Source organism: Delphinapterus leucas, chromosome 14 (assembly GCF_059928025.1).
Source record: "Delphinapterus leucas isolate spDelLeu-1000000601 "Yukka" chromosome 14, BTC_Dleu_Yukka2, whole genome shotgun sequence".
Classification (NCBI taxonomy): domain Eukaryota; kingdom Metazoa; phylum Chordata; class Mammalia; order Artiodactyla; family Monodontidae; genus Delphinapterus; species Delphinapterus leucas.
The window spans coordinates 65,037,831-65,050,663 of record NC_143142.1 but is presented as its reverse complement, the minus strand read 5'-3'; the positions used below and the strand labels follow the sequence as shown (position 1 = coordinate 65,050,663).

At 56.0% G+C, this 12,833-nt stretch overlaps 1 protein-coding gene across 5 annotated transcripts in view; it reads right to left on the bottom strand.

Moving 5' to 3' along the window:
• Nucleotides 1–847: 847 nt before the first annotated feature.
• CTIF (cap binding complex dependent translation initiation factor) overlaps nt 848–12,833 on the bottom strand; it is a 307,707-nt gene continuing 295,721 nt past the window's right edge. For all 5 annotated transcript variants that reach the window (XM_089895159.1, XM_022584518.2, XM_022584521.2 and 2 more), the window contains 2 exons: nt 6,638–6,691; nt 848–4,898 (listed from right to left, as the gene is read on the bottom strand). In XM_089895159.1, the coding sequence (XP_089751285.1) occupies nt 4,683–4,898; nt 6,638–6,691 (270 nt within the window). In that variant the 3' untranslated portion in view covers nt 848–4,682. The remainder of the gene's footprint in view (nt 4,899–6,637; nt 6,692–12,833) is intronic.

The window sequence follows — 12,833 nt, the reverse complement described above, 5'->3', positions numbered from 1 at the left end:
CCGGTGGTCCAGTGGTTAAGACTCCGTGCTTCCACTGCAGGGGGCACGGGTTCAATTCCTGGTCAGGGAATTAAGATTCTGCATGCCACGCGGCACGAGACCAAAAATTAAAAAAGTTATCTCCCTCTACCAACCTGTGTACTTCTGGCTAGCACCACACATTGTCATGTGACTCAGTAATGGGCAGGGACCAGTCTCTGCAGACCCTCCCCAGGCTCCTGGGCTGGCCTGGCCACCATCTTGGCCAGACCAGGGAAGTACGAAGGGTGGGGATGTTCTGGTTGCCACTCTGAGGAACTGAAAGCCTGGCAAGTTCCAGCCAGAAAGAATCCCCAAGGGGGACCTGTTACCAGGAGGCAGCGTCCCCAGTGTCTTGCCATGGAAGGGATTTGGGACCCTTTGATGAAAGACTGATTTGACTCGGGGACAGGATAGCCACTTGCTGCTGACTTTTAGAGGCTGTTAGGCTAGGTCCAAGTCTCAGTCTTTTTAAAACGGGTCATTGCCAGATGTCACAGTGACTTTTTCATGGGAGGGGTAGGTTTGGGGAGTGGAGTGGTGAAGCACGTAGCAAACTAAATCTTTAGCGGAAAAGTGATTTTGTGCAGGACTGGCTTGATCTTCCCACCTCGGATAGGCCACAGTTCCCAAGCTTGGGAGGAAGGGGGTATATGTCTCCTTCACCCATGGTATCCTGGACCACGCCTCCCCAACCCTCCCCAGCCCCCAGGCGCCCCCTCCCCACAGTGGCCCAACGGTGGGGAATCTTCTCACTAGCTCATCACCTGGGTAGGGGCTCCTCTGAGGCCTCTGCCAGCACCTGCTGAGGCACAAAAGCCTTTGGGAGAGATTTCCTTTGCCAAACACACAAAGAACACAGATGCAGGGCATTTTTGTTTTTGGTGTGGTTTATTTTTTAAACCCACTTGTAGTTTGGGTTCAGCTGGAAAGCAGGACATACCGAGGGAAGGTGGTCGCATGAGCAGGGTTCTGCTGCAGCTTTGGCGGGAAGCCCCAGGCCCCTGCTCCGGGGAGGTAGGACCCGTCACCAGGCTCCCAGCTGGCTCAGGCGAAGCGGGCAGCCCTTCTGTGCAAGTGTCCCGAGCAGAGGAAAGTTGCCATTTCTCTGATCTGCAGCCTCAAAGGCTCAGCCTGAGGTTTCCCAACAGAGTGCCGGCAGCTGAGGGACAGGACTCCATGGGCAGGCCGGACAGTCTGTTGGACGAGGAACACTGGCCGGCTTCTGATGCCAGATAAGAGACTGGGGCTTGGCGTCTGGGCAGCCCCGTGGGGCTGCTTTTGCGGCGGCCTGGCTGTCTGGGCCCCCGCCCCTGCAGCTGCCCAGGGCGTGATCAGTGGTACGTTTCCCACACCCCCCTCCCCCTCCCTCAGAGAAAATAAAATAAAATAAAAATTAGAATAAATACCGACTCGGCCAACATTTACATTTACATGGATGGACAGGACGATCCCCAAACTTTAAAGGTGTACAGACTGGTTAAGGAAGGACGAGCAGACGAAAGTGGGTTTGGGGGGGTGCAGACTCTTGTGGAGGATGGTGGGGTCCCGCCTTGTGCAGGGGAGGCTGGGGGCCTTCTTGGGGCTGCGGTCCCAGAGCTTAGGCAAAGCCACAAGGCCATGGGAGCAGGAACAGGCCGGCTGCCTGAGAGGAAAACAATGACTACCTCGTCTTGACTGTCGGGCGAGAGACCGAGACAGGACCCGCATCAGACGGCTGGACTTTGCCTCCTCTGTGCCAAGGAAGCCACAGGCGAGGAGGGAGAGCCATGCAAGCATTAGAAACGCAATATCCAGTTTAACCTCCCATCAAATACATTCAGAGGTCAACTTGGATATGGCCTCCCTCACTCAGCAGGGGAGATCTGGCCTGGAGAGCGGGGGGAGGTCTGGGGGCGCCCGCCTCTGCCCCCCAGTTCCTGTCTGAGTAGTCTCTCGTGGGAAGCTGCCTCAGTGTCTCAGATTTTAGGCTTTACCCTTATTTCCTTAAAAAAAATTTTTTTTTTAATGTTTTCCTTCCATGTCTGAAGAAGTAGCAGCAACCCACATTTAGAAAAACAGCTTAAATTGTTATTCGGATAGGCTAGGAAGCGCTTTCAAGCAGTGGAATATACTAGGCAAACCATATGTCTGGAGCCACGGTGACGCGACACGTAATTAAAAATATATTTATATATGTTTACATATTTATACCTCACTTCTTCCCACTCTGGTCCTAACAGTCAAGGAGGGGTTGGCCGTGAGGCAAGACCACCAAGGAAGGCTGTTAGGAGGAAGGGCATTAAGCTCACAGTGCCCGACACGCTACTCGCTTGGCTTTCCAGGGGACGTCAGCCCCCTGAGTCCGTGGTATCTGGGGCCCCTTCATAAAGCTTGCTCTCTGAGCCCAAGGTAGGGGTGGGAGACCCACTCCCCTGCCTCCTCAACTTTCGACCTCACTCGCAGGCCCTCTCTCTTCTTCCAGGGCCCTGCTTCATTCTCAGTAGACGTGCTTGTGCATGCCCGCGCGCGCGCGCGCGCACACACACACACACACACACACACACACACACCACTGGAGGGAAGCAGGGCCCATTTCAGCCCAGGTGCGGCTCTCTGAGGGCTGCCAGGGCGTGGCTGCTTGCCCGGCCTCGGCTGCCGACTCCTCGGGACCGTGATTTCCCTGGTGCCCTCTCTGAGCATCCTAACATCAACCCGGCTCTTCTCTCAAGGCCTCCTGTGGGGCCTCTGGGGTCCCTGGGTCCCAGGCTGAGCCAAAGGTGTAGGCTGAGGAGGAAAGGCAGTGAGGAGAAGCTTGGGAGGAAGGGGCCGGGAGGGCGAAGGCGGAGGCCAGGGCCAGCGCGGGCTCCTTGGCAGAGGTGACCGACCCACTCCAGATAAACCGGGCCCCCATGCCTTGTCCCCAACAGGCTCTTTCTGGGGACTGCAGGCAGGTGGCAGCTGGTGGGGAAAGCCAGGAAGTACGGAGGAAGCTGCTCCCCACACCACCTGCCTCCTCTCCGAGACTCAACAAAGGGGATTTCCTCCAGCCTGACCGGACCAGGCAACCAGTGGGCCTCCAAGGTGACCCAGAGAAGCACTGGCCTCAACCAAGGAGCAAGTGAGGGAGCTGCTGGGCTCTGAGGTTGCTTTGCAGGGGCTCATCAAAGCGTGGGCTCCGGACCAGGAGATGGGCTGTGTGGACGCCAGTGACAACCCGAAGCCAGCCTCCCAGGGCCCAACACGCATCCTCCTTTCTAGCCATCAGAGAAGGAGCTGCTCCCAGGACTTGGCCCCTCCAAGAACCCCCAGACTTGTTCCCAGCCTGGAAAGCTAATGGCTTGCTGGGTCCCCTGATGGTCCCCACGACTCAGTGAATTCACCCCTTCCCGACAGCCCTGGGGCTGCAGTGCCACAGCCCTCCCGGGGCAAAGACCGTGGCTATGGGCTAGGGCACTGGCACAGCCTGTTTAGCTAGCCCTGGGGAGCCCTGCGGGCCCCCCCCATTCTCCCTCCAGTGAGAGCTTGGGACAAGACCTGTGTGTGGAGCGGGGAAGCATCACCGGGCGTTTTGGTTTTAATTCGCCAGCCTCGTTCTGAGCCCGGTTCACTATAAGGCCCCGGGGCAGGACGGGTTTAATGCTTTCCCAGCAGCGACAGTATCAGCCCTTTGAGGGAGGAAGCTGGAAAAAGAGAGAACAGAGGTACTGGAAGCCGGGGCCTGAGGGGCACAGGGTTCCAGCGGGTTCCCCTGCAGGGGCAGAAGTTTCCAGTTACCCTAATTGGCTACTGGCAAGCTGTCTGTGGCTAGAATCCTTCCAGAGGGGGCCGGGTTTGATCTCCCTCTCATCAGGGGGTCCTCGCGGTGCTGACTGTGTGATCACATTGCGGGCCCTTTGCGTTGAGAGAGGAGACTTCAAAGCAGCTGACTTTTGAAAAAATAAAACACAATGAAACAAAAGAGTGCAAGTAGAAGGAAAAACTCCATCTCTCCTCCAGGCCCCAGGCCCGCCCCCGGCCCCCTGGGCCTGCAGCTTGGGGGCTGAAGGGAGAAGGCTGGAAGTGGGGAGGGTGGAGCATGAAGGTTAGAGGAGACGCCTCTGTCCCCCCGCTCGGCCGTGAGGACAAAGGCCGTCAATTGCGGGCGGCTGGTGGGGACCGTGCCTGCCTTTGTACTCCCGGACATCTGCTACACGTCGCCTGCTGCCAGTTGGCGACTGCGGCCGACAGCATGCGGGAACAATGCAAGCCCGTCTCCGACCCACTTTTTCAGCCTTCTGAGGTCCTTTCTGACCCAAGCTGTACCCTGCGTGCAGGCTGCCAAGGCCTCTGAGGAGTCACAGAGATGAACCCCTTGCACACAGCCCTGCTGGGGACATGTTGCATGGGAGGGGGTGGGGAGGAGTGGAAGTGAGGGGGGGAGGCCGGGCCACCGTGAGGAAGAAACATGCTCCCCTTACTGGTGTGAGCTGCCGCATGCTCGGGCTGGGGGGCTCGGGTGGGGGGCGCTCCTCCTAGGGCTGTGGTCCCTTCCCCGTCTGGCTCCATACTGGCTGCCGGCTCTGCTTGCCTTCCTCCCCATTTCTTTCTGCCGGCAGGGCCACCCCTGTCCTCCCGCCTGTCCATCTGGCTCTGTGCACCAGGGCCCCAGCTGCCCTCGGGCCACCCGCCAGGCCCCCTGGCTGTCAGGCTGTCAGTTTCTGGATGGTTCTGTTGTAGTACTGCGTGATGGGGGGTGTCAGAGGGTTCCAGCTGTTGGCGTGGAGCTCGATGACCTCCAGCAGCAGGGACCGGGTCAGCATCGACTCCGAGGGGCACAGCATCTTGTCGCGGGCGCTGGCCAGGAGCTCTGCCATCATCTCGGGCAGCTGCTCCTCCAGCAGTCGGCCTGTGCTCTGCAGCTGCAGGCAGAGAAGTGGGGTTAGGACGTGAGCTGGGCCCTGAAAGGGCTCCTGACCCACCTTGGTTAGGGGTGCTGGGGGCAGGAACGGGAAATAGCTGGATTATCCTAGGAAGGCGCAGGCCCAGGCCTCTATGCCACAGGGCAGAAGGATGGAGAGTGTGGAGGGTGGACACAGCCAATGCGAGAGCCCACATTTAATACGCAATCTGCTGGAGGAATAAGAGGGGTCAGAATATTGCCTGCTGCCCAGGGCTGCCAAGAGTCCTCACCAGGAACACGCTGCTTCTCCCTTCATCCACTTGCCTCCCCTCCTACAGGAAGCCTTCTTTGACTATCGCCCACAACCTCAATGGCCGTGTGACCTGCTTCCTTCAAGAGTGACCAGGTGGCACCGTGTCAATTTTCACTTGCTGGGATGTCTCTCTGGAAACGAACTTGGTCATTATTACCTGCATGTGTCCGTGTGGAACCCGAGAGCAGGGATGAGGTCTCCTGTTTCTCTCTTTCCTTCTCTCCTGCCCCCAATCGCACCTACATACCCCCAGAACTGACCCCTGCCCACACCTGTGACACGAAGGGGAGGAGAGAAATATGAACTGGGGCGGAAGGCCAGCCAGAGGGCCTGCCCCCAAGAGAGGCCCCTGGTCATCTCGAAAAGCCCCCTTAGGAAGAAGGAGCCCCGATCCTCTGGATCAGCGCACCCTCGGCCGGCAGCCCGTGCAGCTCCTCTCCCTATAATCTAAGTCCCCATCTCTGCCCCACCTCCAGCCTCAGCCCACCTGCTTTTTCAAGGCTCTGCCTTCTTCACGAAACCTTCCCTGACCTTTCTGGCGCACTCGGACCTCTCTCCTAACTCCTCAGGGATGCATGCTCTGTACCCATATTTATTCTCTACACCGTCCCATCTACTCTGTGCATGTGACAGAGGTCTCTATCTCTAGCCAGACCACAAGCTGTCTGGAGGCAGGGACCATGCTTTCTCCTCCCCTCCTATCTCCCCTGCCTGGAGCCCCAGCGTGCCCTGGGTGTGGGCCCTGGAAGCTCCTCTCCTCACCACGCTCCACTCTGAATATCCCTGGGCTGTTTTCTTTCTTTCTTTTTTTTTGGCCACGCCGTGCGGCTTGCAGGATCTTAGTTCCTCGACCAGGGATCGAACCTGTGTCCTCAGCAGAGGAAGCGCGGAGTCCCAACCACTGGACTGCCAGGGGATTCCCCTTGGACTGTTTTCTGAAGGCACAGCTTTGTCCCTGTAACTGGGCCAAAGCCAAGTGTCTGAAGGAAGATCCCGGAGAGCAGAGGCCACACCTTGGGAACAGGAGTGGGACCTCCCATGGGGGCTGCTTGGAAGTGGACAGTGCCAACCTGGGGGTTCAAGCCTCAGCACCTCCCCCCAAACCCCACACGACTGAAGCCAAAGGAGATATGTGGGGGCAGGGCATCACCTAAAATCTCCTAAGTCATTTATGTGGTGCACCTGGCCGAGGAGGAGGTGGTCTTGGGGGCAGAGGGAGAGTGAACGATGCTAGCACTCCATCCTTCCCGCCAGAGAGCCGGCAGTTCCCTCTCCTCCAGCAGAAGTCCACATCCACTCAGGAAGCCGTCCGCCACCAGCCCCGCTCGACACGCCCTTGCCCTGGACCCGTGGATGCCTCCAGTGGTCCTTGAGCCCCCATAACTGTTAAGGCGAGAGGGACGCACAGGGTCTGAGGTGGGAGGTGTCTAAGCCACGCTGCTTACCTCCATTGAGCAACACAGGACGGCATCTTCCTTCACATCCTGAGATTGCAAGAGCTGGAAGAGAGCGGCAGAGAATTCCGCTTAGGGTGGGTGCACTGCTCTCAGCCCCCTGCAGCCCAGAACAAGCATCTCCCAGGGGCGGGCCAGAGAGGGAGCCCACAAAGGACGGAGGGCAGCAGGGGCACTGCCCCAGGAAGCAGTGATTTCTCTGACGGGATCTAAGCAGCTAGAGGACCGCCGTAGTCACGGAGCGTGGGCATCCCGGCCAGGTCAGAGGGCTTGACTAGAGGCCACGGCAGAGCAAGGCTACAGGTGGGTTTGAAGGCAGCGGCAAGCATGCTGGGATCATCAGCTATGAGCAGCTGGTCAGCAAAAATGAAATTCGCGTAGATTTCCTGATTAGTGAGAGGGGCTCAGCCATGGTCTCATGTGCTCCTGGGCCCTGGCTATAGGAGGACTTGCAGAAATCACAGCAGTCTTCTCCACCGGCCCAGCAATGTGAGCCTGCAAAGCCATGCAGACTGTTCCAGAGGCTGGAATTGCTTCCTGACCAAGGCCACGGCCGGGAGGCTCAGCACGGGAACTGGCCACCCCCCCGCCGTCCGGGCTTTCCTCTATGTGCTGCATTTCATTCATTCAGTCTCTCTCCCTCTCTCTCTAAATTGAGACATAACTCACGTAACATCACGTTCACCATTTTTAAGCATACAATTCAGTGACTTTTAGATTCACAAGGTTGTGCGACCATCACTACTAACTCTAGAATACTTTCATGGCTCCCAAAAGAAACCTGTACCCATTAGCGGTCAGTCCCCTTTCCCCCGCCACTCCCTGACAACCCCTAATTCCTTAATCTCTATAGATTTACCTATTCTGGACATTTTATACAACGGAATCATATAACACGTGATTTTTTTGTGAATGGCTTCTTCCACTTATAATGTTTTTAAAGTTCATCCATGTTGTAGCCTGTGTCAGTTCTTCATTCCTTATTGGGGTTGGAAGATATTCCACTGTATGGACACACCACGTTTTGTTTATCCACTCATCAGTTGATAGACATGTGGGCTGTCTCCACTTTTTGGCTGTCGTGAACAAGGCAGCTATGAACACTTGTGTACGAGTTTTTGTGTGGACATGGGTTTTCATCTCTTGGGTACGCACCTAGGAGTGGAATTGCTGGGTCATGTGGTAACTCCACGTTTAGCTGTTTGAGGACCTGATAAACTGTTTTCTACAGTGGCTGTGCCATTTTTCATTCCCTCCAGCAGTGCCTAGGGTTCTCATTTTTCCACAGCATCACCAATATTTGTTATTTTCTGCCTTTTTCCCCATTTTTTCCCAGGTCACTTTCCAGCTTTCCTTGGAGACTTCTGGATCACTCCAGCCCATGGTGCCTGCCCCTGCTTCTCACTCCCGAGCACCCCCTGGCTTTCCCACCGCTCAGCATTCCACACAAGTGGCAAGACATCTTCCAGTGTGAACTGTGGCCTCCTGAAAGCAGGGCAGTGTGACGTTCATCTCTGCTGCCCTTTAACACCTAGCACAGCTCCTGGCAACAGTAGGGATTCGATAAATGTGGGTCGATATGATTTATGCATTGTTTTTGTTTTTTGTTTTAAAGGAAGGGCGGAGGGTAAGGAGAGAGCACAAGAGGAAGGCATTTTTAGGGTCAGCTTCCTTGTCCACTAACCGAGAACTGGAGTCAAGGTTTCTGATCTGGGCATGACGCGTTCAAGGAGGGTGAAATCACACACAGCCCCGGGGACTGTTCTCGCTGCAGACTCGAAATCCAAATTCCACACACCCTCCTTAACTTCCCCCTTCTCCTGTCACATTGCCCAGGGTCTCCCCCAGCAGAAGCCGCAGGCAGTCACATCGGGGGGCTGACGAGGCATGTATTAAATGTCAAATGAGTCCAGGGGCCAGATCAGTGTGGGCTGCTCTGCCCAGAGATGCTCTCAGAGACCAGACCTCCTTCCTCTTCGTACCTCGGCAGGGCTGGGCATTAACTGATCCCACAGTAGACACACCGAAAAAGAAATCATTTGGGGATGAAGGACCAGAGGTAGGTCTCAGGCTGCTCAAAAGATGAGCTGGTGGAGAGCAAGGGACAACCCGGGGAAGGTAACAGTGTCGGCCATGCAGTGACAGGCGTTGACGGCCATTGGTGGGCATGCTCTGCCCAATGACACACTTCTGACTCTGGGCCTTTGTGCTCTTGTCAGCCAGGAATTCTCAGCCACCACCTATCTGCAGACCTTCCTTCCTCAGTTTACTCAGGGCTCTGCCCGAACATCACCTCATCCACCAGGGATTCCCTGACCGGCCTGCGTGTAAGTGATCCCGCCGTTCACCTCCTGGCTTACTTCTCTCCACAGCATCTCTCACCCCTGACATACGATCTATTTGTTTGTCTGCTGTCTCCCCCAGGGGAAGGCAAGCTCCAGGAGGGCAAGGCCTGTTTGGTCCATTCTCTTCCCGAAACCTGGCACCGTGCCTGGCACAGAGTGAGCACCTGGAAGTATTTGCTAACAAATGTGCCTTGAGTAGCAGGGAGAAAACCCACCCAGCTGGGAGGGTCTGCGACTGAGGAGGGACTAACCTTGAGCCGCAGCCCCAGGGCAACTCACCCCAGCGCATGCGCCTGAAAAGGCGACAGTGAGCGGGACTTGGATACCTCCACCCCACAGGCTTCTCCCGTCAGAGCAGACACGGCACAAAATTATCATCAGTGTGTCTGCAAACGTACAGCGTGTGTGGAAACAGAAGTTGGTGTGACTCTCTAAACGGCAATTTGGTGATAGCTATCAACACTACAAGTGTACAAACCCTCTGAGCGGCGATACTACTTCCAGGAATTTATTCCACACGTGCCCCCCACTGCCCACATATGCACCATGACATGGATATAAGGTTTTTGCTGCACTTTTGCAAATAGCTTGAATGGCTACCAACAAGGGGACTGGTTAAATTATGAGGATACATTTGCACAGAGGAATACTCTGCAGCACACAGCTGCCCACCCTCCTCCCCATGCCGGCGTCTGCTTCTGGAGTTTTCTTGCCCCGCAGGGCTGCAGCCCCTCAAGGGGAGCCAAGGGAAGCTTCCACTGAGTCAGTGTCTGGGGGAATTCTGGGGGTCACACTAGGAAGGACCTCTCTCATCTAGAAAACCCTGGAAGCAGGTTCTGGAAAAAGCTGGGGGGAGGTGACTCACCTTGCAGCAGGCATACCGAGTCATGGGTACTGGACCACGGGTTGGTTCCAGCATCCAACCCAGCCTGCTCTGGGAGGGGGCTGGTTCCAGGACTTGGAGGGCCCTGACTGTCTCGGGGGGAAGGTGGGCGTAGCCCCACTGACTCTGCACGGAACATAAGGACAAATATTAAGAGAACTCTATGAGGTTTGCTGGGACTTCTTTCTGATGGTAACTTTGTTCCTGAATAGATTTCCCATAGTGCTTAGCAGGAAGAGAAACCTTAAAATAAAAATTGCTGGTAGAAATCACAAGAAAGGGTGAAAGTGGGGTATCTGGTGGGAAGGGAACTCCCAGAGACAGAGTGGGTGGTGGCAGCCATTTGGGGACGAGGGGAGCAGGCAGAACTGGGAGCTTATGGGAAGGAAGAAAGGGGTCCTGCTCTGGGTGCACCTAGCATGTTGGCTGACACATAGTAGGTGCTAGTAATGACTGCCATGGGAAATTGAGATGAACCTGGGATCATGTTCCGTTCTGAGACCAGCTTCTTAGGGGTCCTGGGGCTTCGGGACATGGGAGGTAACATGATGGGAAATTCTATGAACAGCCGGGGCCGGACAAGTACTAGATGCTCTGAAATGTGACTGTTTCTCCCTCCAAGTGGCCCTCCGACTTCTGCCCGCACTGCGTGGACAGCCTCGTGGAGCCTCATGCTTCTGCCAGCACTTTGCCCAGATGAGCAGGTGTCTCCTCTTTCCTTCTATGGCCCGAGGCCCGTCTGCCCTCCGTCTGCTCCCCGGTGACGGTTCAGAACCGCAGAGCCGGTCCAGGGCTTCCCGTTCTTCCTTCCTTTTCCACATCTCAGTGACTGGACTACCTCCTCCCTTCTGCACACCCAAACCCCCGCAGGCCTGCTCCCTCCCTGGGGGGCTCTGGGCTCTGGGGGGACAGACTCAGGGTGGGGACTCTCAAGCAGGGCTGTGGGCAGGCTCTCACCCCAGAGCCTCTCCTCCCACCTTATCTTTCACTGGTTGTTTGGGAAAGTCTGTGTTAAGCCAAGAATCACATCGAGTGATAGGCCCTCTCGCAAACGGCCTGCTGGGTTTTCTCAAGGAAGTGGGGGAGGACTGACAGGCTTTCACTGTACTTTTCCTTTGCAGTTGCTGGGATGCAGAGTTCGGGAGGGGAATGGGTGCTGCAGACCACGTCCTACTCTCCCCCAAACGCTATCTCGGCCTGTCCATTGCCAGCTTTTGAGGGCGGACCCTTGGAGCCTTAGAGCTGAAGGGCTGCAGAGAGGACGTCCCCTCAGCCCCCATCATCACAGCTGGGAAGTCCCACCCTGCTGCTCTGTGTGGTGGAATGAGAGGCCGCTGGCCTTACCCCGGGGGAGCACTTGACACACGCTACGGGGTTCCCTCCCCAGGACCCCTGTCAGTGTCACTCTGAGAGGCTCCAGTGCCTCTGGGTGATCAACGGCTTCTCAGGGATCCGTCCTTGTCTCGCTCTTTGTGGGCAGTGTCCAAGGGCAAGACCTTTCCACTCTTTTCTGTCTTGGCCAAAACTTACCTGTTTTGTGTTCCATTTCTTCATGGCTTGCTTTCCTAAAACACAGGTAGTTTCTGGACAAATGAATCCCTGCTGGTACACTGAGGGGGCCAACTCTGTTGTTTATGCGTGTTCTATTTGGGGTCTTCTGGAGACAATGCTTCATTTAACTCCAAGCAACTCTCAAAAAGTAGTGGCAACTTGAACAGATTCTTGTCCACCCGTGTTCACGACAGCATGATTCACAACAGGCAAGGGGTGGGAGCAACCCAAGTGTCCACTGATGGATGAATGGATAAACTAAGTGTGGTCCATCCATACAATGGAATGTTATTCAGCCTTAAAAAGGAAGGAAATCCTATCACATGCTGCGACATGGACGGACCTTGAAGACCTTATGCTGAGTGAAATAAGCCAGTTGCAAAAGGACAAGTATTGTAGGATTCCACTTATATGAAGGACCTGGAACAAATTCACAGAGACAGAAAGTAGAATGGTGGTTGTCAGGGGCTGAGGAAGAGGGACTAGGGAGTTAGTGCTTAATGGGGACAGAGTTTCAGTTTTGCAAGATGGAAAAGTTCTGGAGACGGATGGTGGTGACGGTTGCACAACGATGTGAATGTGCTTAACGCCACCGAACTGTCCACTTTAAAATGGCTAAAATGGTCAATCTTATGCTTGCTTTTTTTTAAACCACGATTTAAAAATGGTTTAAAAGCAGTGGCACGCAGCAGGTACTCTTTGGTGGGCAGGTCATTCTCTGCCTGGACAGGACTGTCCCCTTTCTCTGCTATCGCTCGTTGGAAGAAAAGCTGTAGGGATGGAGGAGACAGGGCTGCAGACCTGGGGGCTGAAGGCCCCGGGGGTGGGGGAGGAGCAGCCCACTCATCAAAGTCTCTGGCACAGAAAGGAGTGTGGGCGGGCCGGGGCAGGCACCCTGGAACAGCCAAATGTGTTTCTTGGACGAGAATCCAAGGCAATTGTGCGAGCCCACACAGTGTTTGTTCGGAAGCTAATGCATTCCTGTCCTATTGTCTCTGCCGGAGACTTGTTGTGGGCACACCCTTCATATCCTCCCTCGGGGAGAGGCCAAGGTGCTTCGAGTCAGGCTGTGGGCGGCTGGACAGCAGAGGGAGAAAGGAGCCTGGTGGGAGCACCTCGGAGTCCCCGGGGGAAGGAAGCCAGGGCAGGACCATGCCGCCCAAGGGGTGCCCTCAGTGCAGCCAGGCTGGTTGCTTGGGATGCCACCCTGTGGGGAGGGAAAGAGGGTGCTGATGGAGGGACCCTGGGGCCGTCTTCCTGTGCGGGAGGGGAGTGAGTGCTGGAGATCACAATTTCTTCTAGCCACCCCCCGCCCAAGCTCCCCCAACCACCTCAGCTCACCAACAGCTTGGTTCCAACCCTGGTAGAACAAACCCAGACAGCCTAATGCAGCCCCAGTAAAAGCTCA